A 25,794-nucleotide genomic window follows, 5' to 3' on the forward strand; every position below is an offset into this window, starting at 1 on the left:
TTGTGAAAATGCCACATTTACCTCTTAAACTCTGGAACGAAGGAAATGTTCAACACCATCATCAACACTATTGGAGTCTCCAGTTTCTCTTTTGGCTTTTTTGGGTGGATTATCAGCATGCCTTAATTGATCACATGTAATAATGTGTCTTAGCATTAGCAGCCTTAGGTAAAGGAATGCCCTTAGGATAACCAACTAAGTACCCATCTCTCCATCATTTGCCTTCATTGGAGATGGCACTCAAGGCTGTGTGGGTGGCTACGTAATTACTGACATGTCTGCCTGTCGGAATGTGGTCTAAAATATTCTGAACTTAGGAACTATTCAGATCAGACCTCTTGAATGTTGTTTTTGGACAGTGATAACTGTGGCATTCTCCAGGGTTTGTAAAACGAGCTCTATCATTGCCAACCATAGATTCCAGCTTTAACTGCGATCTGTTCAATGAGTAATCGTGGTCCAGAGAACATTCATTCTTTTTTTACAGCTTGATTCCATTAATTGCTATTTTTTAAATTGGGGTTTCACTTGGCTATAAGTAGGTAATTTTATGGAAAGAGGTAAAAATTTGGTCAGCGGGGGAGTGGAGGGTGGGAGGAAGGTAAAAATAGTAATCAGGTTTGAGATCAGTTGTATTTTTAGCATTATATTAGCCAGGAATTGGAGTTAGTTTCCTTTGAGCTGATTAAGTTACCTGTCTATTTGATGAATAAACTTTGCAGAAATAGCAAAATTTGTCCCTGTGTCACTTGCCAATGATTTATTGTCTTATTTAATATTTTTATGTATCAGTGGTATATGTTTTAAAAGTCCCAGCCAAAGTCTATATTCCAGCACTGCCCACCTTTCATATTCTTCTGGGCAGAACATTAAAAAAGAAAAAAAAAAAGTTAAAAAAGAAAAAAAAAAGTACATAGTATAAAGAAATTTCTCAGGAATAATTTGTTTTTCTAAAACCAGTTTTAAATGAATTCTCAAGGCATTTGGCAAGGGTAGATTGGTGTCAGGGAAAATTAGAATCCTAGACCAGTAAAACCATCATGACTTCTAAGAGTCAACGATCATACCTCAATGTTCCAAAGCATCAGGTGATTTGGCCAATTAGCAGGTCTCTTTTTATGAAGACAAATCATGTGTGACTGAATATTTTTTTTTACTAATGGGTACATTTTCCCTGTTGTTTTAATAGCTACCCCCAAATGATAGCATGGTTAGAAATGTATTCTAATCCTGGGTCTGGTTTAGGAATTTCAGCTAAATGCTTGTTATAGGGGAATGCTAGGTTTTTACTTCATGAGAAGTGTAATAGAATGTAATCTAGTCCCCTGTCCTGTTTATACAAAATAACACAGTAGCAAAAGTAGCTAAGAATTAGATTCTTTCTATGCCTTCCAGTTAAAAACCTAGGGTTCTCTTTTATCTAGTTAAAAGTTGAGCACACAGATAATGAAGCAGTTACATGCTTATCTGGCATTTGATTCATCATGCCCTTTCTCTTTTCATTTTGAACCTTATTTCACTGTTTCTGTTAAAAGAACAATTCTTTTGGATACAAATTGGATCTTTTCAACCAAAGTAAAAGTTTAGACATGGTAAATTTTTTCTTCTTCCTTATTGCAGGGGCTTTCCCATGTTGGAGTCTGCAGCAAACACTATCACAAATAATATTGTTTGTGGGAAGTATGCCCTTTTTCTTGCCTGCTTCCAGATCTCCCCTAGACAGAAAGTGTGTCTTTCTGACCAAAGGGCAGCCAATGTGAACAAACAATTCATTTCGGCAGTCATTATAGCTGTCTGTAGCCTGGTGTTAGGCAGCTGTGGCTAAAGGTGAACTGAAGCAATTTTTTTTTTTAAGTAGATGACAGATATATTGAGATCTGTTGTTTCCATGTGACATCACTTGGGTTCCATTCAAATTGGGACCCTGACAATGCCTGATTGAGTATGTCTAGGATTTAAGAGGCAGTTTAGTTTTGCTGGAGTTTTAGGTGGACTCTGAGGTTCATTAATTCAGCCAGCATTTATGGGATACCCACTGTTTACCAAGTATTAGAAAATGGAGGGCATGGTGGGGACTTAACGATTGCTCTTTTTACTTTTTGGGCTGAGTATGAGTTTTGTTTTCCCTCTGCCTTTTCATAGTGTACTTTATAAACATCTTATTTAAATCACCAAATTTTCCAGCATTTTCAATAAGGTATTTAAAAAAACCCAACATTTAGCTCCCTGATTAACAAGCCTCAGAGGATTTTTAGAGAATAAGTCAAGAGCAGGCAAAGTTGTATGTTTGTGTGTGTGTGTTTTAATAGAATTGCTGAAGGAATAAAAAAAGGAATCTAATACATGTAACCTTGCATGGTTTTTGGTACATATCTGATACATGGTCTCATGACATTTTACTTTGAAACTCGACTGAACTTGGCTATAGAAGAGCCCTGTTCCATTGAGTGACCACACAGAGAGGGCCAGGGAGCATTGCAGAATGACCAGCTGTCCTGCATCACCTTAGGAGGTAGTAGTTAGTAGTGTGCCTCAAGTACTGGAGGAGGGTCTTCCTTTTTCCAGTGTCTTTGTTAACCTAACAGAAAAAGTAGAATTTGCCTGATGTTACTACACTGAAATAAGCACTCAACTATAGAGTATTAAGAAATAGTAACCGGGAGCCAAACAAATTAGAAATGGATAAAAAGAATGTTAACTGATTGAATACTATTTTATAGATGAAAACTAAGTCTGAGGAAGGTAGAGAAGCCGAAGTTGTACAACTAGCAAGTAGTAGCATTACCAGTATTCATACATATGTAATTGACTCCAAAGTTATTTGATTATTATATCATTCTGAATGTCATTAAGCCCAAGTTACAATATGGTATAGCCATTAACATATCAAAATTGTTGCTTAAATAAAGTTGCCTTTATTTGGGTTAATTTATCTACCTTACATGAATTATACTTTCACAGTACTTTTTCCTTCTGTTATGATTTTTAACAACTTTTTGAGAAATAATTTATATATGTATACAGTTCACTCATTTGAAGTGTACAGTTTAATATTTTTAGCATATTCACAGGGTTGTGCAACCATTAGGAGGCATTTTCCATTCCCTCCTGTCCACCCCCCACCCCCCAACCCTAAGCAACCACCAGTCTACTTACAGTGTTTATAGATTTGCCTGTTCTGGACATCTCATAGATGATAACAACATGCAGTCCTTCTGACTGGCTCCTTTAACTCAGCAGAATGTTTTTAAGGTTCATCCATGTAGTAGCACGTGTAAGTACTCCCATTTCTTTTTATGGCTGAATGGTATTCTATTATATAGATATGCCACACATAATTTATCTATTCATCAGTTGATGGACAGACATTTGAGTTGTTTTTGCTTTTGGGCTATTGTAAATCATGCTGCTATAAACATTTGTGAACAAGTTTTTGAGTGGACATATATTTTCATTTCTCTGAGGTATAAATCTAGAACTGTAATTGCTGCCTCATATGGCAACTCAATGTTTACCTTTCTGAGGAACTGCCAACCTGTTTCCAAAGTGACTGAGCCATATCACATTACCACTAGCAGTATGTGAGGTTTCCAGTTTTTCCACATCCTTGCCAACACTTGGTATTGTCCATCTTTTTACCTCTCTCATTTAATTCTTGTAGGATTATAATTATAAAATAAATGAGGATTATTCTTATTGTTATTTTATAGATTAAAAACTCCAGATCAGTAAACATGAAATGAGAAACACAGGAAGTGGCATGGATAATTCAAAACAACATATCATCCAAAAATAATTTAAATGTTTTTGAATCTGGCACTTACAGCTATGTTGGATGTTAGTGATTATATTTCCCACCCCTACATTTTAAAGGTGATGAACCTAGAGCCTAGAAAAGGGAAGTAAATTGCATAGTGACATAAAGTTGCTCCCTAGGGAAGGCAGTCCTGGCACAGCCTGCTGTATTCAGCCCTGATGTATAAACTCACCCCTATCATATGACTCCATTTTCTTCACTCATTCATCCATGCTGGCCTTTTATTAAATTAAACCTATCTTAATTCATACGGGGGTATTAGAATATCAGCAAAGAGGAAACCTGCCATTGGGAAGCTTCTGATAGAATTTGTTCCACATATGCCTATGATGAAATCGATGTGCAGGCAGAAAGTCAATGCAGGTGATGTTACTTGGTGACATTTCTTGGGTCAGATTGCTTGGGTATAAATTCTGGCTCTGCTGCTGACTAATTGCTTTGACCCTTTCTATCTCATTATTTTTTTAAATATTTATTTATTTATTTTTAGAGCAAGAGAGTGCATGCAGAGGGAGGGCAAAGGGAGAGGGAGAATGAGAGAAGCAGACTCCCCACTGACTGGGGAGCCTGATGCGGGGCTCGATCTCAGGACCCTGAGACCATGACCTCAGCCAAAATCAAGAGTTGGATGCTCAACCAGCTGAGCCACCTAGGAGCCCCTCTGTCTCCTTATTTTTAAAATGGGGGCAGTAATAATTTCTACCTCATAGAATTGTTTTGAGAATAAAATGAGCTAATCTCTGTAAGGAGGTTAGCACAATGCCTGGCTCCTAGAAAGCCCCAGTTAATGATGACAATTATTATTACATAACATCAACTTGCTTAGACCACTGAAAAGATTGTAGTCTGTGATTTGTAGAAAATAAATAAATCATCCCTTTTTTAAAAGTAGCTTCACTAAAGGAGCAGATATAGTAAATAAATAGCTAATTTCTAAAGTCTTCCTAATTTTGAATTATATGGAACATTTTTTTAAGAGAAAAAAATCTTCCCATCCTTTACAAATGATGAACTAATTTCCTTATGCCATAACTTTGGGCAGAAACTTTGGCCTGGAAGTTTCAACCTGAGTTGACCTCATGATAAAAGCCCCAACAATGGGGAAATTTAACTAAAGCACATATGCCTGTTACGGACATAATGTATTAGTAGTGTTTTTCCTTAGTATCTTCATTTGATTATCAAGATAAAAACCTACTGGATTATTTTAAGGAGCCTACTGTATATATTTGTGTACCACTGCAGAAGAAAAAGCACTCAGTGGGGAATCAGGAGACAGGAGTGGAATCCTGGCACTTCTCTGCTGTAGTTCCTGACCACGGGCGCTAAGCTCATCTGAGCACTAAGCTTCTGTTTCCTCATCTGGAAATGGGGGCTGCAGGGATCAACAATTCCTATCTCAGAGGGTAGTCATGAGGACCAAGTGATAATCTGGATATAACAGCACTAGCACAGTGCCTGGCCCACAGTCAGCGCTCAGTAAATGACAGCTAAACAGCAATGTAATAGGGTTCTGTGTGCCACACATGAGATTTGGAGGCAGCTTCGATGGTGAGTTTAGGTGAAGGAATTGGACGTGTCTGTGTTCACACAGTATGATTCATGTCTGCTCTGCTTTGCTGCTCCTGCTTTCCTGTAACCAATTTTAGAGCCGATCTTGGCAGCTGCAAGAATTTGGGATTAATTTCACACTCACTTTATGAGTTGAGCATTTTCCTGCAAGCAGCTCCCTGGGCCTCTGCCTCATTACTTTGGCATCAACTGATACGGCAGTTGGACATAGATGTCCTTTGGGGTCTCCACTTTATTTGGAAACCTTCAATTCGAAAAAGCAAAACAAAGGCCATCAACACATTCGTGCTTGAAATCGTTAGCATGTATTGTTTCCTAAACCCCTCCCTTTCTGTAGTTCTTTTGAACACCAGGGAACACACATCTTGCACAGCCAGTGATGAGCACTGAAAAATCACTCTCCTTCAGATTTAAGGCCTAGCAGCTGGTTGGCCTCGTTTTGCAGTTCCAGGTGAGCAGCGAGATCCTCTAGGCCTTAGTGGGACAGATCTAAATCTTGATGGGTCTACGTTTTCCAGCCCTTTTTGTTAATTCTGCTAAATTCATTTGGCTCTTATGGAGAACAAAGTAAACTTGGCTGTTATATGTAAAACCAAATTGAGAACATGGAGATCTGTTTAGTATTTCATGCTGGCCATTAGGTCAGGAAGATTTTCCTTGGGGGTAATTTACATAAGGACTTGTTTATCCCATTTCTTTCCAATTTCTGTGACCGTTTGGGGATAGCAGACTTTCCACAATGGCACAGAAATATAACCAGCAAGACCGAAACTTAGAGAAATGATGCTTCTCCCAGACTGATGTATTTTGGGCCTTGCTCAGGAAAGATCCTGTGGCTTGGGCTGCTGTCTCTCTGAGAAGTCATTCTTCCACCACAGCTGTGTTTAGCAAGTTGGGTGGATCTGTGAACTGACATGCTGTTACACTTAGTAAGAATTTTCCCTTGATAGTGAGGAACGTGCGTAACAGCCTTACTTTAAGTCCCACCAAATGCCCAAATGTTTACTATGATCGATAGTTGCTTTGAGTGCAGCCTCCAACAGGGAACACCCACACTCACAGTACTATAGTGTTATGTGCATGCCCTTCACCTTGACATTCTGTTTCCTCTACAATAGATGCCCAGATTACCTTTTTTTTAATCCCATCAAATGCTGTTCCCAAACTGGAATATTTGCTCCTTCCTGAACAAGCAGCCTCTACTTTTCTGCTTTAATGCATTTGTTCAGTTGTTTCCTGCACTTTTAAAGCGCCCTTACCCAGCATCTATTCTTGAGGATGAATTTCAGGTACCTCTCGCAGTGGCATGCTGGTAAATATTTAGCAACTCGTTCTCTGGGAAGGAGAGATGTTGGGAGGATTTGTTGATGTTCATGTTGTAAATTCTTCTGCCGTGGCTGATTTCAATCTGCCAGTGTGAGGTCACTGAATGCAAAGTTGGGAAGAAATGGGCAATAACCCACCATTGCAGTGTTTCCAGCATACAGATACAATAAGCATAAATAACCTCAATGGCCTAGACGATAGTAAACTAATTAGGAAGTAACGAGTTTTGAGTATTACCTTTGTTTTGTTGTAACTTATTTAATTTTAAGTTTATGTAGCTTAATTTTTAGTAATAGCCGAGTTTAACAGCTGGTATACAAAACTGAAAATCAAATGACCCATCCTTTCTCTGGAGCCTGTAGGAGCTGGACAAGTTGGTTCCAGCACACCACTGCTTCTTCCTCTACCTTTTCTTTCCTAAAGTGCTCCAGAATCAGTAAGGCCTTTCTTTGAACCTAGAAGGTGCTTCAGGTTGCATGCAGGCTTTGAAGTGAGAGACTCCGAGGTTTGAATCCTGATCTGTCACTTGCTAGGTGATGGTCAGGCTGAGTGCTTAACTTGCAGTTCCCAGTGCATAATTAAAATGCAGGGCCCTTGTTAAAAGGCCGGAAGAAAGTGCTGTTAAAATAACTACTAAAATACAAAGCTTTTTTCTTTCTTCGGTAGTCTCTCTTTCACACCTTCTGATCGTGTTTTTATTTTCTATTTAATGCCATTCCAAGTAAGGAGAAATTTAAATTTGAAATTGTTACCATGAATTTTAACCATTAATCTTATATTGTGCAATGCCAGTTTTAAATGCAAATATAAGAACATTTAATGCTATGAGTTAATGAGCATTATCTCCTCATGTGCATGTCTATCATCCCTTCATTGACTTCACTTATAAAACACAAGTTCAAAAATAAAATTATTTAGAATTTCAAGACAGAGGGGCTCCTGGGTGGCTCAGTTGGTTAAGTGTCCGACTCTTGATTTCGGCTCAGGTTTTGATCTCAGGGTCACGAGATCATGCCCACGTTGGGCTCTGCACAGGGTGTCAAGCCTGCTTAAATTCCCTCTCTCTCTCCCTCTGCCCCTCCCCCTGCTCATGCTCTCTCTAAAAAAAAAAAAAAAGAAGAAGAAGAATTTCAAGACAGAGACAGCAGGGCATTAAACCAAGCACGGAGCCCTTCTAAGCATGGGCATTGCATCCCTGTGAACAGTACTGGACAAATTCCTTACATCTGCTGAGCCTCAGAGGCCTCATCTGTAAAATAGAGATCATTCCAAGTGGGTGGAGGTGTGGGGATTGAAGGCACTGATACCTGTATGGCACAGCAGAATGTTTGGCATGTAGTCTGTGCTCACTTAATTACAGGGATTATTATTAACCTAACAATTATATTAATATCATTCTCCTTTATCATTCATAGGATCTTCCCTACAATGTCAACATTTGCCTCTGAAGTTTTTTCCTTTTTCCATTATAAACTCTCTGAAGGTAGAGATTAGATCTGTCGCCATTGAATTTCCTAGAGTGCTTCCTGCAAATTCTTGCATATACCTGGCACTTAGGAGGTGTTTATGACCTTGATCTTTGTGTGATTTGGGCTTATCAACAATAAAGCATCTGTGTCATTATGTGATGGTCCTCACAATGAGGCTTAATTGGTAACACTCACAGGAAGAAAAAAATATAAACGTAGACTTTAATAGGAGTTAGTTGTAATCATGGTGAGGGTGGGGGAAGAAGCAGATGATTCCAGGTGTTTTGGTTTAAGGAAAGTGGCTCTGTCTCTTAGAGGGGACTTCTTGAAGTAATAGGGAAGGGATGAGTTCCAAGCCTCATTTGAGTAAAAGAGGCCTCAGGGATATTAACTCTGGCCGATAGTAATCTGTCCCTTTGCTAACTTCTTTTACACTTATTTTCTGTTCTGCACAGTTAGGACATTATTTCAGTAATGTTTCTTTCCACTAATTGGTTGTGTATGTATGTTTCCTGTCCAACAAATTATAAGATCCTTATGGACTATAAGATATCATGTACTTTTCTGAACACCTATGGAAAGGAAGTAGCACCGTATTAGGTACATAGTAAGCAATGCGCTTTTTTGTAATGCTGACCTTGGTCCAAACTCCCAGGGCTCCCTGGAGATCTGAATGTGAATTGTGATTGTCTTTTCTATCTCCTGCAACCCCTCAACCAAATGGCAAAGAATCTTGGTCTGCCCAGCATTGTCAGGCAAGGACCTTCAATCGCTTTGTCTTTTCCGAAACTGTATGTCTTTTCCAGCATCTCCCAGATATTCTGAGGACTGTCCCCCTACAGCCCCTGTTGCTACATGGAATTTGGGAGACCACACAGCTGTAAACTCTTACTTGTTTGAATGATGATTTTTTTAACAAGCCCTTTGGGCCAGTGTCAATAAGGCATGAAATATCACCAAATGGTTCATGTGCATTAGAGTTCTGAAAGTCATCTAAGCTCTAGTTCCTCAAGCTGGCAGGGACTGATAGAAAGGAGCTCACATTGCCCTGGCTTTTACTCTTCCTGTTCTGGGGGCTGTCAGACGCCTTGACCCTCTGGGCCAGTCAGTTCATTACTTTTAATGAGCACAAAATTCACCAAGACATTAAAATAAAACACCAATGGGCAGTCTTGGATGTTCCATCCAATTGTTGCTTTAGTTCTTTTTTCCACAGGATTATTCAAGAGGATTAAAAAAAAAAAAAAGCCAACTCTACTCCTGCCAATTTTATCCTAAGTAGATTTGGCATTGTAAAGCTAACACACCCTGAACATTTTTTTTTCTTTCAGGTCCCTGTGGGCTAGTGCCTGACATTTATGTTAAAAATGACATTACTCAATTGGTCAAATGTTTGAACATTATCTACTTTTTGGTTATAATAAAGAAATACTAGATATCCTAGCATCCTGTAACATGTAAAGAATAATAATCAGAGGCGGACAGTTACTTTCTGAAGTGTGTAATGAAGTCATTATTTTAAATTATGTGGCAAATGCTGTTATTTTGATATTTTTAATCAATCTCTGTGGCTAGTAATAAAGACTACTGTAACTGTATTTGAGGTTACTTATATTATCATATATTGTAGAAGGTCAATTGATGGTGAAGCAGACACCGAACAATGTCCCCATTAAGCTGATTTCATGGATATTTTCATCTCCTGGCCATATGGGTTTGGAATTACCTTAGGGATTTTTTTTTTTTTTGAAGAAGGAAGTGAACAGATGAATGATAACTATTTTATTACTCAACATAGCTTGTGTTTGTGGAAGACAAAGTTCATCAATTTGTTTTAAAGAAAAACAAGAGTGTGCCAAATGTAATTTGTTGAGGGCTCAAGAATTGTGAAATTATCCCTAACTGAAGTTTGTCATTTTTGCAGGTAATCGCTCTAGCAGATGCAGTAGAGGAAAACCAAGACAATCTGTTCCAGTCATTCACCAAGCTGAGAAGTGCCACCCATCTGGTGATTCTGCTGATTGGGCTGTGGCAGAAGCTTAGTCCTGACCAGGTTGCTATTCTGGAAGCAGCATTTCTGCCACTGCAGCAGGACACTCAAGAATTGGTAAGGACCCACAAGCCTGCAGTGGTAACAGCCATCATTATTGAAAAGAGTGTGGTTTGGGGAAGATCTCACATGGCTATCATGTTTTCTAAGGTATCAGATGGAGGCTTTTTTTTTTTTTTTTAACCGAGATCCTGTTTTTCTTTTCTTTAAACCATAATAAAAATGTCAAATAAAGGCCTTTTTTTTTCTAGAGCTATTTTAAAAATAGGTATATAGTCCATTTTTATGTGGTATCCAGTCTATTTTTTATGTGCTCTTCAATCACTTAGAAGCCAGGGAAATAGTCATTTGACTGCCTGAGCGATGGCAGTAAACCTTCAGATTAGCTAATCCTTTCCTTTTCCACCAGAGAAAACAGTTCAGCCATTTTAATTTGCTCAATGTTCTTAAATTTAAGTGTTACTTCAAGGGTTAGGGAGAGCTGAGATAGCCTTGTTAAATGACAGGAATATTTTGTTACATTTATATAGTTCTTTGTATATAGTGTATAAACTCCTTTACTCTTGACCCTTTGAGTAGGCAGTTTAGAACCAAACAGGGCAAAATGAGGGTTCATATTTGGAGTTTTTGGTGAAAGATTATATGAGTAAAAAACATCTTAGAGCCCTTGAATTTTAGAGGTTTATATGACTACCAGGTGTCATTTTTGGGGAACTTTTTGCATGCTTTTATATACAAAGAAATAATATACTTCTTGGAAATTAGAGACCCCTGGACTTATTTTCTGTATTGGAGGAAACCATTTCAAGAAAAAAATCATTTCAACTCCATTTTTAAACACAGCTATGAGAACATAGGACTAAAAATAATACTACTAAAACTAACATTTTTGAGTGCTTACTAGGTAGGCATTAGGTGATATTTTAAGTGTTTCACAAGGATTATCTCATTTAATCTTAAACATGGCCAAAGGTAAGGTAGTTAAGGTACTGTTTACATCCCCATTTTATATATGAAAAAATTTAGGCTTTGAGGGTTAAGTACCTTTTGGAAACTAGTGGGTGGTAGAGCCAGGATTTGGGCCCAGGTCTGGCTGCTTTCAAAGCATATGTTTTTAACCAATGCACTGTATTTTAACAAACAAAGTCATGAACAAGATTTTGAAAATCACAGGCTTTGTCAATTGAATGTAATTTTCTAAGGATTGTCAGATGAAAAAAAAAATCAAACTATATTTTATGTCCTAAACAAAATACTAATAAATAAATTGCAAAAAAATTTAGAGTACACCTTTTTCCTAGATTGAGAAAATAAAATTACTGCTAAAATTGATTTTTGAGACGCTAGAAATAGGGACATTGTAGTAATAGAAAACAATACAATTAGGAGTGTATTAGCAAGAATGATAACTATGAACTCAGATTTAGCAGTCAGAAAGATGTGGGTGGCCTCAGTTCCTGGTTCCACCACTTGATGCCTTCTGATCAGGTTTTCTAGCTGTTCTAAATCTCTACTTCTGTAGCTCTAAGCTGGAAGCAATAATAGGACCTATGCAATATTGAATAAGAATTAAATGAGATAATGGAATAGAGTGGAATTATATCTTACGCATTTTTATTTTCTCAGCATCTGGCACAATGCCTGACCATAGCACAGTCAATATTTGTTGGGTGAATGACTGGAGAGAAGGGTGAAAGCTACTAAGAGCTGACTTGGCAGAACAAAGGTAGTAGATATAATCTGGAGCATGAAGGATCAGGGCAGGGCCAGCTATATAACGTACAGGGCCCAGTGCAAAATGAAAATGTAGATCCGCTGTTCAAAAAGTAGAGAAAAGTGCTAAAGTGTTGTTAAAACAGATACTAAAACAAAGCTTTTTACTTTCTGCCATCTCTCTCTCATCATGGTGCTTTATTTGCTATTTTATGTTCTTAATGAAGAAAAATTAAAAATTTAAGTTGTTAGCATGAATTTTACCCTCAATCTTTAGTATGCAATGCCAGTTTTAATACAAATGTAAGAGCATTGACCCTCTATGCAGAATCACCAAAATTATGTAATTTGTATTTTGTAGCTCATACATGCCTATGCATTTTGTTCTTAAAGAACTTGTGAATCACTGCACAAAATTAACTGTTTTTATTTCACTTCTTGATATGCACACATCTACCAACACTTTCCACCTTCAGCTTACTGATGAGTAAGGAAGGAGAGAAAGGAAAAGGAGCTCTGTGTTGCTCTATTTCCCCTTCCTTCTGTTACCGGTTTCAGTGTAATAGTTGGATAATACAAGGAAGTAACAGGAGTATAATGGACTGCCTTAGTCATTCCTGTTTCTTTCTTCATTCAAAACAAGTTTTGGTGCAAATGAAAAGCCTTGAAGGGCTGTCAGTGCCTCACTTAATCAGTCTAGATGTAACACGCCTTCCTTGTACTTGCTTTGAGTCTCCCTGACTCCCACTCATTCAGGGGCCGTGGAATTCTAAGCTTATGGAGCAGAAAGGGAGAAGGCCACGCATATTGGGCATGTCTTCCCTTCTCACACACACTTCACTGTCCCATCGGACTTCACTTACAAAACACAAGTTCAAAGATAACATTATTAAGAATTTCAAGATGGCGACGGCAAAGCATTAATTCAAGTGTGGGGCCCTTCTGAACGTCGAGCCCTGTGCGACTGCACAGCTCTCATGCTCCTGAAGTGTGATTAGACCCAGAGGAAGAACTTCCTTGAAATAAAGGTTCTCAAATGTAGGGATTGAGTCCCCAGAGAGACTGTGGTAGTTCCAAATCTAGAGATCTTTAAAAACAGCCTCATTCTGCTGGGAGTATGTAGTATGTTCATCCCTGTAAGCAGGTGAATGGACGAGGCATCTTTTCAAAGCTGCTTTCTGCCCTACCACTGGGTTCTCTGCTGTCATACCTCCCAAAGCAGGGTGGGGAAAATTCTTTCAACTTTCTTCTGAATGTGGTGAGATTAGAAGGTGTGTATACTCGTTATGTCTATCGAAGTCATTAATGAGACAGGACATTTGATAAAAACATAACTTGGAGAAGAATGAATCAAGAAAGACATTTTAATACTGCTTGTTATGCTCTTCATCTTTAATTAGGTTGTGATATTCACTTTGGACTTATACTGTTGAGACAGCTTATATGTCTGGGGAAAAAAGGAATCTTTTTTCATTCTTTAAGACGTACGCATGCAGTATGTGGTTTTGACATGCTAGTTCACAATCCTCCACATTATGCCTTTAGACCTCACAAATAAATGTTATGTGATGGGTATCCCACTGAGATGTGAAAATGAAATATGCAAACCTGAAATAACTTGGAGGGAGGGTGAGGCGGGGAAGAAAGGAGTCTCTGACCAGAATGTTGAAAATATATCCCATATTGAAGTTATTATGATACCACAAAAATCTGAATGTAATTTAGATGGTTTGGTTGAAAGTGGATGGCAGAGTACATGTGTGAGGGGGAGAACTTCAGACATGTGGACAACATTTTCAGAAGAGACTCTCAGTTCAAGGTCAGATGTCCCCACAAGTATTGAGAGGAGGAAGAAAGTACTCAGAAGAGGTTTTATTTATGTTTCAAATAGCACTGCATAATGGTTTGTTGCGTTGTTATTGAGATGGCATGTGTCACAAAGGCAGGCAAAATGCCCTAGTTCCCTCTGGAATATTTTCTTACTGGCATTGGATTCACAAAGCAAAAATATTTAGAATTTATTATTACTAATGAAAAGGAATGTGCTTCACACTATATTATCAGTTTTTTTTTTTTTTAAATACAATCTCATTTGGAACAGAATTCATCATTGTTTTCTTTGATCTGTTTCTTTAGTGATGATTTTCTGTTTTTGCCACTTCTCATAACTGTTTTGGGGCAAATAAATGCCGGTATTGTGGAATATTACACGTGACTTTTCCAAGGTGCTGAAAGTTCATATGCCAAATGTGGTTTTTTTAGGGGTATTTCCCTTCACTTTAAGAAAGACATTAAGTGTTTTCTTTGTCATCTCCAAAAAGAGCTCTTAAACTCAGTTCCATCAGTGGATTTGATAATAAATATGATATTGTCCCTGCCATCTTCCTGTCATGATAGAGAAATGTTGCCCCAAATAGTGTATTCTCTCAGAGTACCTGATGGGTCAATTCTAAAATGAATTGTTTTCTTACTTTCAGGTTAGGGGCTGAGGAGATTTCAGAGTATTTGCAATGCAGAATTTAAACATGTATCTACTGACCCTTTATCTGTTTGAAGCTCTGTGGAAAATATTATCTTTACTTAGGTCAGTGAGGGCTGGGTTACTGGTTTGAGTCTGAGAGAGTGTTTAATTGTGATAGGACATATATCTCCCTCTCATAATGTTGTATAAAAGCCAAAAGCTGCAAAACTATACATACCTCAGGATTGACTTGAAGTCTTATCCAGTGATTTATGCATTCAATGAGTATTCATTAAGCATCTACTATGTTTCAGGCAGTGTTGTAGGCTTTCAGCATATTTCAATAAACAAAACAGAGTTGGAGCCCATCCTTTGTGGATTTACATCAACATTTTAAGCAAACAGATTCCAGTCACATTTAGCCATAAACGTATTGGCTGTCTGATATGTTAGCTACTTGCCAAATGTGGCTATTTAAGTTGAAATTTGCATAAATTAAAGTGAAATAAAATTAAAATTTCAGTTCCTCGATTTCACTAGCTATATTTCAACTGCTCAGTAGCCACGTGTGGCTACCATTAGTGGCTACCACATTGGAAAGTGCAGATATAGAACATTTCCTTCACCATAATAATTTCTGTTGCATAGTACTCTCCGTCATTAAAAGAGAAAGGGTTTTGTCAATTGGGTTGACAACTCAAGCACATATTAACAAATTAATGAGAGAAGGGTAGGACACTGACATTAAGTTATGCCATGGTGTTTGCTTTAGCAGCCCTTATTTCTGATATTCTGGTATCATCTTCCTGGTCACATGTGCAATAACCAGGCTTTCTCCAGGGAGATGAATACATCTACACAAAAGGGAGGAAATAAGCTGGTGCAAGTGCTGCTACTCCCCCTTCACATGATCTTGGTAGACGTTATAATCACTGCAAATTCTTTCCTGTTGAGTCAGCAACATGACCTCAGAATCCTTTTGAATATAGCATTCTAGGTAGTCACTATCACTTGCAGTTGGTATGTGGATGAATCCTCTTTGCCTTTCCTGATCTCTGTACAGATCTGCTTCTCATTTTCTTAGCAAACAGCTAGATGTCTAAGATTCTTTCACATAAAGTCCAGGAGATGGCAAGAGAGCAAAGAGGAACAATATTGTTATTTCCAAATGGGCTTTCTCTGACTTCTGCTCCAAATGTTCATTTATGTTCCACCTGACTCCAGGGGAATCTCTAAGGAAAAGAGCAACAGTGCGCCCGTTTGGAGACCTAAGTACACACAGTCCTAGAATTAGAAGGAGTATTATCGGCACATTGTGTAGCATTTTGCCTTACTTTTTCTTTTCTTTAAAAGTGCATTTAGTATCTTTAGTAGATGTTATCTACTGTTTGAAAAAGAAAAGCTTTATTGTGCTTTTAAGAGTTTAACAGTTACCTTCCCTAGTATTGAACTTTCAAATCCCCCGAGAAAGTTAAGGTGGAAACTTACATCAGCTGGGGGAGGAGATTTGGACCTTCAGCCTTAGTTTTTGATTGATTATTCCTTTGACAAACTGATATGGAAGGAGAAACTTATTTTTAACATGTTCAACATGGTTCATGTGAGAAAACAGATGTTTATAATAGGAAATCCTATTGTGTGGAGAGACTTATCAAGGCTCACTTACAGGGCTTGAAGGCTTCTACGTCACAGCTCAGGTTTGATATAAGGGCCATTGTGCCTCCTGTCTGGATTGAGTGATGACTGAGATGGCTAATCATTGCTGTTATTAATGACCTCTTCTTAAAAGGCAAACAAAAGGAGGAAGTCTGGTGTCAGTATCAAGTCGGCCTTTATGACTGTTAAAGTATCATCACAATTATAAACTGTCTATGGGAACATAGTGGAGAAAGTAAATATTTTGGTAATCCCCTTGATCTTAGCCAACAAGATAAACATGAAAGAATTAGTTTCATGTTCATAATGGCCACATACTCTGTGTTGTTGCTAGATACATGCAACTGCTGTTCTGTAATGGTAGGGTTTTCTACTTTACCAGTATTGAGTATAACATATCTCAGAGCCTTCTGATGACTTGCTTGCTGTTTTAAAAATTGGAATACGGGGCGGAGCAAGATGGTGGAGGAGTAGGAGACCTGGATTTCGTCTGATCTCAGGAATTCAGCTGAATAGGGATCAAACCATTCTGAACACCTACGAACTCAATAGGAGATCGAAGAGGAGAGTAACAACAACTCTCTGAACAGGAAAGCGATCACTTTCTGGAAGGTAGGACGTGTGGAGAAGTGAATCTGAGGCGATATTCGGGAGGATAGACGGCAGGGGAGGGGACCTCCGTCGGTCGCTTCTGGCAAGTGATAGAGCCGCGGAGCACAAAATCGGAACTTTTAGAAGTCGGCTCCGCGGAGGGACGTCGCTCCAGTGGCTAAGCGGGGGGTGAAACCCTCGCAGGACAGTGTGGCCTCAGGACCCTCGGGGTCACAGAAAGACGGGGGGTGCCTGAGTGCGGCAGAGCTCCTGGGTATCGGAGAAGGGAAGCCGGCTGCAGAGACGGAGCCGAGGCGCGGGCTCTCAGCTCGGGGTTGCCATAAACTGTGATCCGCGGCCCAGTCGGGCCACTGCTCCTCCAACAGGGACCCAACAAGCGGCAGATCCGGGGAGACTCCCCTCCCTCCCCCGGGAGGAGCGGCGCGGGAGCGCACCGCAGGGATCTGCTGGGTTTGGAGACTCCACACGGGGTCGGGTGCCAGAGATAGAAACGATTGGTCACAGGCCCGGTGAGCACGGAGTGCGGCCAGAGACCGGGGACACAGGAGTGACTGACTGCTTTTCTCTGGGGGTGCACTGAGGAGCAGATCCCCGAGTTCTTGCCTCCTCTGGGGCGGAGATTGGGAGGCCGCCATTTTCACTGTCCTCCTCCAAAGCTGTACCGAGAACTTGCCGGGAACAAAAACTCCTGAGAGTAAACCTGAGCAGCTTGCTTAGCTGGGACCGACAAGGGCGGGGCAATTCCGCCTCCGGCAAAGACATTTGGGAACCACGGCAACAGGCCCCTCCCCCAGAAGAGCAGCACGAACAGCCAGCCAAGACCAAGTTTACCGATCAAGGAGAACGGGAGAACTCCAGCGCTAGGGGAATACTGCACATAGAATTCATGGCTTTTTTTTACCAGGATTCATTAGTTTTTCAAAGTTAATTTTTTAACTGTTTTTTTTAATTTCTCTTTTTCCCTTTTTCAACCAACATCTTATCAATCCCTTTTTTTTAAAAAAAACATTATTTTTCATTTTTAGAGTCATATTTTATCCCTTCATAGTAGTTACCCTTATTTTTGGCATATGTATATATAAGTTGTTCTCTCTTTAAAATTTTGAGATACAGTTTCTTCTAACAGATCAAAATATACCCTAAATCACTAGTGTATGGCTTTGTTCTAGTCTCCTGCCTGATTACATTCTCTCCCTTTTTTTTTAAAATTTTCTTCTTTCTTTTTTCAAATTTCTTATCGTATCAATTCCTTTTATAAAATCTTTTATAATTATCATCTTTACAGTCATCTTCCATCCCTTCATTGTATCAACCCTTATTTTGTACTTATATAAGTCTTTCTTCCTTTAAAATTTTAAGAGGCACTTTTTTCTGACAGACCAAAATATGCCCAAAATGTAGTCTGTGGCCCTGATCTATGCGCTAGCCTGATCATATTTGAGCATATTCGGGTTTTTTTGTATTGTTCTGTTTTTGTTCTTAATCTTTTTCTTTTTGGTTTTTTTTTCTTTCTTTTCTCTTTCATTTCTCTTTCTTTTTTCTTTCTTTCCCTTTCTTTTCCCCTGGTTTCAGGTCTTTTCTGATTTGTATAGAGTATATTTGCTGGGGACGTTCTTAACCTGTTGGCATTTTGTTCTCTCATTCATCTATTCTCCTCTGGACAAAATGACAAGACGAAAAAATCACCTCAACAAAAAGAACAAGAGATAGTACCATCAGCCAGGGACCTACTCAATACGGACATAAGTACGATGTCGGACCTAGAGTTCAGAATCATGACTGTAAAGATACTAGCTGGGCTTGAAAAAAGTGTGGAAGTTATTAGAGAAACCCTTTCTGGAGAAATAAAAGAACTAAAATCTAACCAAGTCAAAATCAAAAAGGCTATTAATGAGGTGCAATAAAAAATGGGGCACTAACTGCTAGGATAAATGAGGTAGAAGAGAGAATCAGTGATATAGAAGACCAAATGATGGAAAATAAAGAGGCTGAGAAAAAGAGAGAGAAACAACTACAGCATCACGAGGGCAGAATTCGAGAGATAAGCGATACAATAAGACGAAACAACATTAGAATAATTGGGATCCCAGAAGAAGAAGAAAGAGAGAGGGGCAGAATGTATATTGGAGCAAATAATAGCAGAGAACTTCCTTAATGTGGGGAAGGAAATAGGCATCAAAATCCAGGAGGCACATAGAACCCGTCTCAAAATCAATAAAAATAGGTCAACAACCTGACATCTAATAGTAAGTAAAACTTACGAGTCTCAGAGACAAAGAGAAAATCCTGAAAGCAGCTTGGGAGAAGAGATATGTAACCTACAATGGTAGAAACATTAGACTGGCGACAGACCTATCCACAAAGAACTGGCAGGCCAGAAAGGACTGGAATGATATCTTCAGAGCACTAAACGAGAAAAATATGCAGCCAAGAATACTATATCCAACTAGGCTCTCATTGAAAATTGAAGGAGAGATAAAAAGCTTCCAGGACAAACAAAAACTAAAGGAATTTGCAAACATGAAACCAGGCCTCCAAGAAATATTGAAAGGCGTCCTCTAAGCAAAGAGAGAGACTAAAAGCAGCACAGATCAGAAAGGAACAGAGACAATATACAGTAACAGTCACCTTACAGGCAATACAATGGCACTAAATTCATACCTTTCAATAGTTACCCTGAATGTAAATGGGCTAAAAGCCCCAATCAAAAGACACAGGCTATCAGATTGGATTAAAAAACAAGACCCATCAATATGCTGTCTGCAAGACACTCATTTTAGACCCAAAGACACCCCCAGATTGAAAGTGAGGGGGTGGAAAACCATTTACCATGCTAATGGACACCAAAAGAAAGCTGGGGTGGCAATCCTTATATCAGACAAACTAGATTTTAAACCAAAGACTGTAATAAGAGATGAGGAAGGACACTATATCCTACTTAAAGGTTCTATCCAACAAGAAGATCTAACAATTGTAAATATCTATGCCCCTAACATGGGAGCAGCCAATTATATAAGGCAATTAATAACAAAAGTGAAGAAACACATTGACAGCAATACAATAATAGTGGGGGACTTTAACACCCCCCTCACTGAAATGGACAGATCAGCTAAGCAAAAGATCAACAAGGAAATAAAGACTTTAAATGACACACTGGACCAAACGGACTTCACAGACATATTCAGAACATTCCATCCCAAAGCAACGGAATACACATTCTTCTCTAGCGCCCATGGAACATTCTCCAGAATTAATCACATCCTAGGTCACAAATCAGGTCTCAACCGGTACCAAAAGATTGAGATCATTCCCTGCATATTTTCAGACCACAATGCTTTGAAACTAGAACTCAATCACAAGAGGAAAGTTGGAAAGAACTCAAATGCATGGAGGCTAAAGGGCATCCTACTAAAGAATGAATGGGTCAACCAGGAAATTAAAGAAGAATTTAAAAAATTCATGGAAACAAATGAAAATGAAAACACAACTGTTCGAAATCTTTGGGATGCAGCAAAGGCAGTCCTGAGAGGAAAGTATATAGCAATACAAGCCTTTCTCAAGAAACAAGAAAGGTCTCAAATACACAACCTAACCCTACACCTAAAGGAGCTGGAGAAAGAAGAGCAAATAAAGCCTAACCCCAGCAGGAGAAGAGAAATAATAAAGATCAGAGCAGAAATCAATGAAATAGAAACCAAAAGAACAGTAGAACAGATCAACGAAACTAGGAGCTGGTTCTTTGAAAGAATTAACAAGATTGATAAACTCCTGGCCAGACTTATCAAAAAGAAAAGAGGAATGACCCACATCAACAAAATCATGAATGAAAGAGGAGAGATCACAACCAACACCAAAGAAATACAAACAATTCTAAGAACATATTATGAGCCACTCTATGCCAGCAAATTAGATAACCTGGAAGAAATGCGTGCATTCCTAGAGATGTATCAACTACCAAAATTGAACCAGAAAGAAATAGAAAACCTGAACAGACCTATAACCACTAAGGAAATGGAAGCAGTCATCCAAAATCTCCCAACAAACAAAAGCCCAGGGCCAGATGGCTTCCCAGGGGAATTCTATCAGACATTAAAAGAAGAAGTAATACCTATTCTCCTGAAACTGTTCCAAAAAATAGAAATGGAAGGAACACTTCCAAACTCATTTTATGAGGCCACCATTACCTTGATCCCAAAACCAGACAAAGACCCCATCAAAAAGGAGAATTACAGACCAATATCCTTGATGAACATGGATGCAAAAATTCTCACCAAAATACTAGCCAATAGGATCCAACAGTACATTAAAGGGATTATTCACCACGACCAAGTGGGATTTATCCCTGGGCTGCAAGGCTGGTTCAACATCCGCAGATCAATCAACGTGATACAATACGTTAACAAAAGAAAGAACGAGAATCATATGATCCTCTCAATAGATGCAGAAAAAGCATTTGACAAAGTACAGCATCCTTTCTTGATCAAAACTCTTCAGAGTATAGGGATAGAGGGCACATACTTCAATATCATAAAAGCCATCTATGAAAAACCTACAGCGAATATCATTCTCAATGGGGAAAAGCTGAGAGCTTTTCCCCTAAGGTCAGGAACGCGGCAGGGATGTCCACTCTCACCACTGCAATTCAACATAGTATTAGAAGTCCTAGCCACAGCCATCAGACAACAAAAAGAAATCAAAGGCATCCAAATTGGCAAAGAGGAAGTCAAACTCTCACTCTTTGCAGATGATATGATACTGTATGTGGAAAACCCAAAAGACTCCACCCCAAAACTGCTAGAACTCATACAGGAATTCAGTCAAGTGGCAGGATATAAAATCAATGCACAGAAATCAGTGGCATTCCTATACACCCACAACAAGACAGAAGAGAGACAAATCAAGGAGTCGATCCCATTTACAGTTGCACCCAAAATCATAAGATACCTAGGAATAAATTTAACCAAAGAGGCAAAGGATCTGTACTCAGAAAACTATAAAATACTCATGAAAGAAATTGAAGAAGACACAAAGAAATGGAAAAACGTTCCATGCTCATGGATTGGAAGAACAAACATTGTGAAGATGTCAATGCTACCTAGAGCAATCTACACATTCAGTGCAATCCCCATCAAAATACCATCCACTGTTTTCAAAGAAATGGAACAAATATTCCTAAAATTTGTATGGAACCAGAAGAGACCCCGAATAGCCAGAGGAATATTGCAAAAGAAAAGCAAAGCTGGCGGCATCACAATTCCAGACTTCCAGCTCTATTACAAAGCTGTCATCATCAAGACAGTATGGTACTGGCACAAGAACAGACACATAGATCAATGGAACAGAATCGAGAGCCCAGAAATGGACCCTCAACTCTATGGCCAACTCATCTTTGACAAAGCACGAAAGAATGTCCAATGGAAAAAAGACAGTCTCTTCCACAAATGGTGTTGGGAAAATTGGACAGCCACATGCAGAAGAATGAAACTGGACCATTTCCTTACACCACACACAAAAATAGACTCCAAATGGTTGAAAGACCTAAACGTGAGACAGGAGTCCATCGAAATCCTAAAGGAGAACACAGGCAGCAACCTCTTCGACCTCAGCTGCAGCAACTTGTTCCTAGGAGCATTGCCAAAGGCAAGGGAAGCAAGGGCAAAAATGAACTATTGGGATTTCATCAAGATAAAAAGCTTTTGCACAGCAAAAGAAACAGTCCACAAAACCAAAAGACAACCGACAGGATGGGAGAAAATATTTGCAAATGACATATCAGATAAAGGGCTAGTATCCAAAATCTATAAAGAACTTATCAAACTCAACACCCAAAGAACAAATAATCCAATCAAGAAATGGGCAGAAGACATGAACAGACATTTTTCCAAAGAAGACATCCAAATGGCCAGCAGACACATGAAAAAGTGCTCAACATCGCTCAGCATCAGGGAAATCCAAATCAAAACCTCAATGAGATACCACCTCACACCAGTCAGAATGGCTAAAGTTAACAAGTCAGGAAACGACAGATGTTGGCGGGGATGCGGAGAAAGGGGAACCCTCCTACACTGTTGGTGGGAATGCAAGCTGGTGCAACCACTCTGGAAAACAGTATGGAGGTTCCTCAAACAGTTGAAAATAGAGCTACCCTACGATCCAGCAATTGCACTACTGGGTATTTACCCCAAAGATACAAATGTAGGGATCCGAAGGGGTACGTGCACCCCAATATTTATAGCAGCAATGTCCACAGTAGCCAAACTGTGGAAAGAGCCAAGATGTCCATCGACAGATTAATGGATAAAGAAGAAGTGGTATATATACACAATGGAATAGTGCGCAGCCATCAAAAGGAATGAGATCTTGCCATTTGCAACGACGTGGATGGAACTGGAGGGTGTTATGCTGAGTGAAATAAGTCAATCAGAGAAAGACATGTATCATATGACCTCGCTGATATGAGGAATTCTTAATCTCAGGAAACAAACTGAGGGTTGCTGGAGTGGTGGGGGGTGGGAGGGATGGGGTGGCTGGGTGATAGACATTGGGGAGGGTATGTGCTATGGTGAGCGCTATGAATTGTGCAAGACTGTTGAATCACAGATCTGTACTTCTGAAACAAATAATGCAGGATATGTTATGAAAAAAGAAGAAGAAGAAGATTGCAGGAGGGGAAGAATGAAGGGGAGTAAGTTGGAGGGGGAGACGAACCATGAGAGACGATGGACTCTGAAAAACAAACTGAGGTTTCTAGAGGGGAGGGGGGTGGGGGGACAGGTTAGCCTGGTGATGGGTATTAAAGAGGGCCCGTTCTGCGTGGAGCACTGGGTGTTATGCGCAAACAATGAATCATGGAACACTACATCAAGAACTAATGATGTAATGTATGGTGATTTACATAACAATAAATCAATTAGAAAAATAATAAAAAAATAAAAATTGGAATACATCAGAATAGCAGCCAAGTAGAATACAGTATACCAGTGGTGATGTGTAATTTTTTAAACTTCTCTTAAGTATATCAGATACGGGGGCCCCTGGGTGGCTCAGTCGTTAAGCATCTGCCTTCGGCTCAGGTCATGATCCCAGAGTCCTGGGATCGAGGCCCGCATTGGGCTTCCTGCTTGGCGGGAAGCCTGCTTCTCCCTCTCCCACTCCCCCTACTTGTGTTCCCTCTCTCGCTGTGTCTCTTTCCAATAAATAAATAAAATCTTAAAAAGAATGTATATTAGATATGAAACAGCACTTTAATGGATACATTTAATATTATTTATACATTCAAGAATAGAGATACTAAATAAATGAACAAAGAATTGATTAATTGAAGCTTCACTCTCACTGTATGCCACCCCAAAACCTTTGTGAAGCAAGGTGTGGTTTAAATATAAATAAATAAGTGAATTCACACAACCACAGTGAGGAAAATAAAGATCATCATCATCCTCATAATGCCCACTGATTTGATCCTGGCTAAAAGTGTATTTTTTTTTAAAAATTTTATTTATTTATTTGAGAGAGAGAGAGAGAGAGAACACAAGCAGGATGAGCAGCAGTGGGAGAGGGAGAAGCAGGCTCCCAGCTGAAGAGGGAGCCCGATGACGCAGGGCCCCGATCCCAGGTCCCTCAGATCATGACCTGAGCCACCCAGGTGCCCCAGAAGTATATTTATATTAATTTGATTTCCTTAAAATACCTTTACCCAGCTTAGTTTGAATCCACAAATTACAAAGCGATGACTTTGACATCTGGGACATTGCATTGTTTTAGAAAGGTACACGTGGAAATTGGGGTCTCTTTCCTCTAAAACCAGTGCTCCCCTGTGCTGTAGCCACACACAGAGCTGCAGTCTTCGTCGGTCACTCTGGCCTGCTGTGGTTCATTTGGAAATGTTTCTCAGAAACCCCCTTGGCTTGCATCCTTGTTATTCTGCCTGGCTTTCTGTGGTTGTATTTGAAGTAGCCTTTCTGCTCATGTCTCTGCATTGTATGCCCTGTACATCACTGCTGGACTCAGCCCACTGCTCTCTGTCACATGTCTGCTTGCATACTTTCTGTGGCTCTTCTTTGCTCCTGGTTCAGTTTGGACTCCACTGCCGGGCACTCAGGACTTCCAGTTGCTGGGCACCATCATATCTTCTTTCTCAAAATCAGCTTGTGTGACTCCCCAGCTTTCCTACTTCGTTCTGGGTAATCTGACTTTCCACGGGTATACAGCTTCTTTGCATCAGGCCACGGCTAATAGTGTTTTTTTCTTCACCTAACACAGTGTCCTCTGTTTACCCCTCTGTCCACCCTCTTTTAGAGGCAGATCAATTCTCTTTCCCTTCTTATTTATTCTGACTTCCACTCTCTTGTGAATGTCACTTGGGGCTGTGACATAATTTAGCTCTCATTATATATTCTGAAATTGTCAATGTGCTTATCTTGTATTCTTTTTTTTAAGATTTATTTATTTATTTTAGAGAGAGTGTGTGCGTGAGTTGGGGGGGAAGGGCAGAGGGAGAGAGAGAGAGAGAGAGAGAGAATCTCAAGCAGACTCCACTGAGCATGGAGCCCAAAGCAGGGCTCAATCTCACAATCATCAGGTCACGACCTGAGTCGAAACCAAGAGTCGGTTGCTTAACCGACTGCACCACGGAGGCTGCCCACTTGTCTTGTATTCTAATAAATGTAAGGACAGATTCTTCTACATCCCTATAGAATTAAAAACTTAAATTAAGCATATAGTTGGATATAAGTATCTAGGGATTGCTTGATACCCCATTTATTTCCATAGTGTTCCACACAATTGCAGATTCTCCTCAAACAACTGTATAGTTTTATTAAAAAAGGAAGCATTCTCCTTCCATTTTTCACCACCCCCATTTTTGCAAGCAACCTCAAATATTTTTGGGTTCTGTAACAGTGAAACCTGATCTCTCCTGCATGGATGGTAAAAGATATAGATAGATTGATTGCCAGACCACCACACATGTATATATTTATACATATATTCATTCACATGTCCTATAATTCAAACCAGTAAATACAGAAATTTTTAATCATACCAGTGATGAATATATGCAAGTGAAAACAATTATTAGGTACACCTCACCTATATTGATTTAGTCAAACTTGATAAT

The 25,794-nt window shown here is 39.4% G+C and overlaps 1 protein-coding gene across 1 annotated transcript in view; it reads left to right on the forward strand.

Moving 5' to 3' along the window:
* Positions 1 to 25,794, forward strand: part of BBS9 (Bardet-Biedl syndrome 9) — a 470,178-nt gene that overhangs the window by 354,402 nt on the left and 89,982 nt on the right. Inside the window, exon 20 of the mRNA XM_028092268.1 lies at positions 10,109 to 10,291. Coding sequence (XP_027948069.1) covers positions 10,109 to 10,291 — 183 coding nt within the window. The remainder of the gene's footprint in view (positions 1 to 10,108; positions 10,292 to 25,794) is intronic.

Source organism: Eumetopias jubatus, unplaced genomic scaffold, assembly GCF_037043125.1.
Source record: "Eumetopias jubatus isolate StellerSeaLion01/CBP00866 unplaced genomic scaffold, mEumJub1_p1.0 scaffold_14, whole genome shotgun sequence".
Lineage (NCBI taxonomy): Eukaryota > Metazoa > Chordata > Mammalia > Carnivora > Otariidae > Eumetopias > Eumetopias jubatus.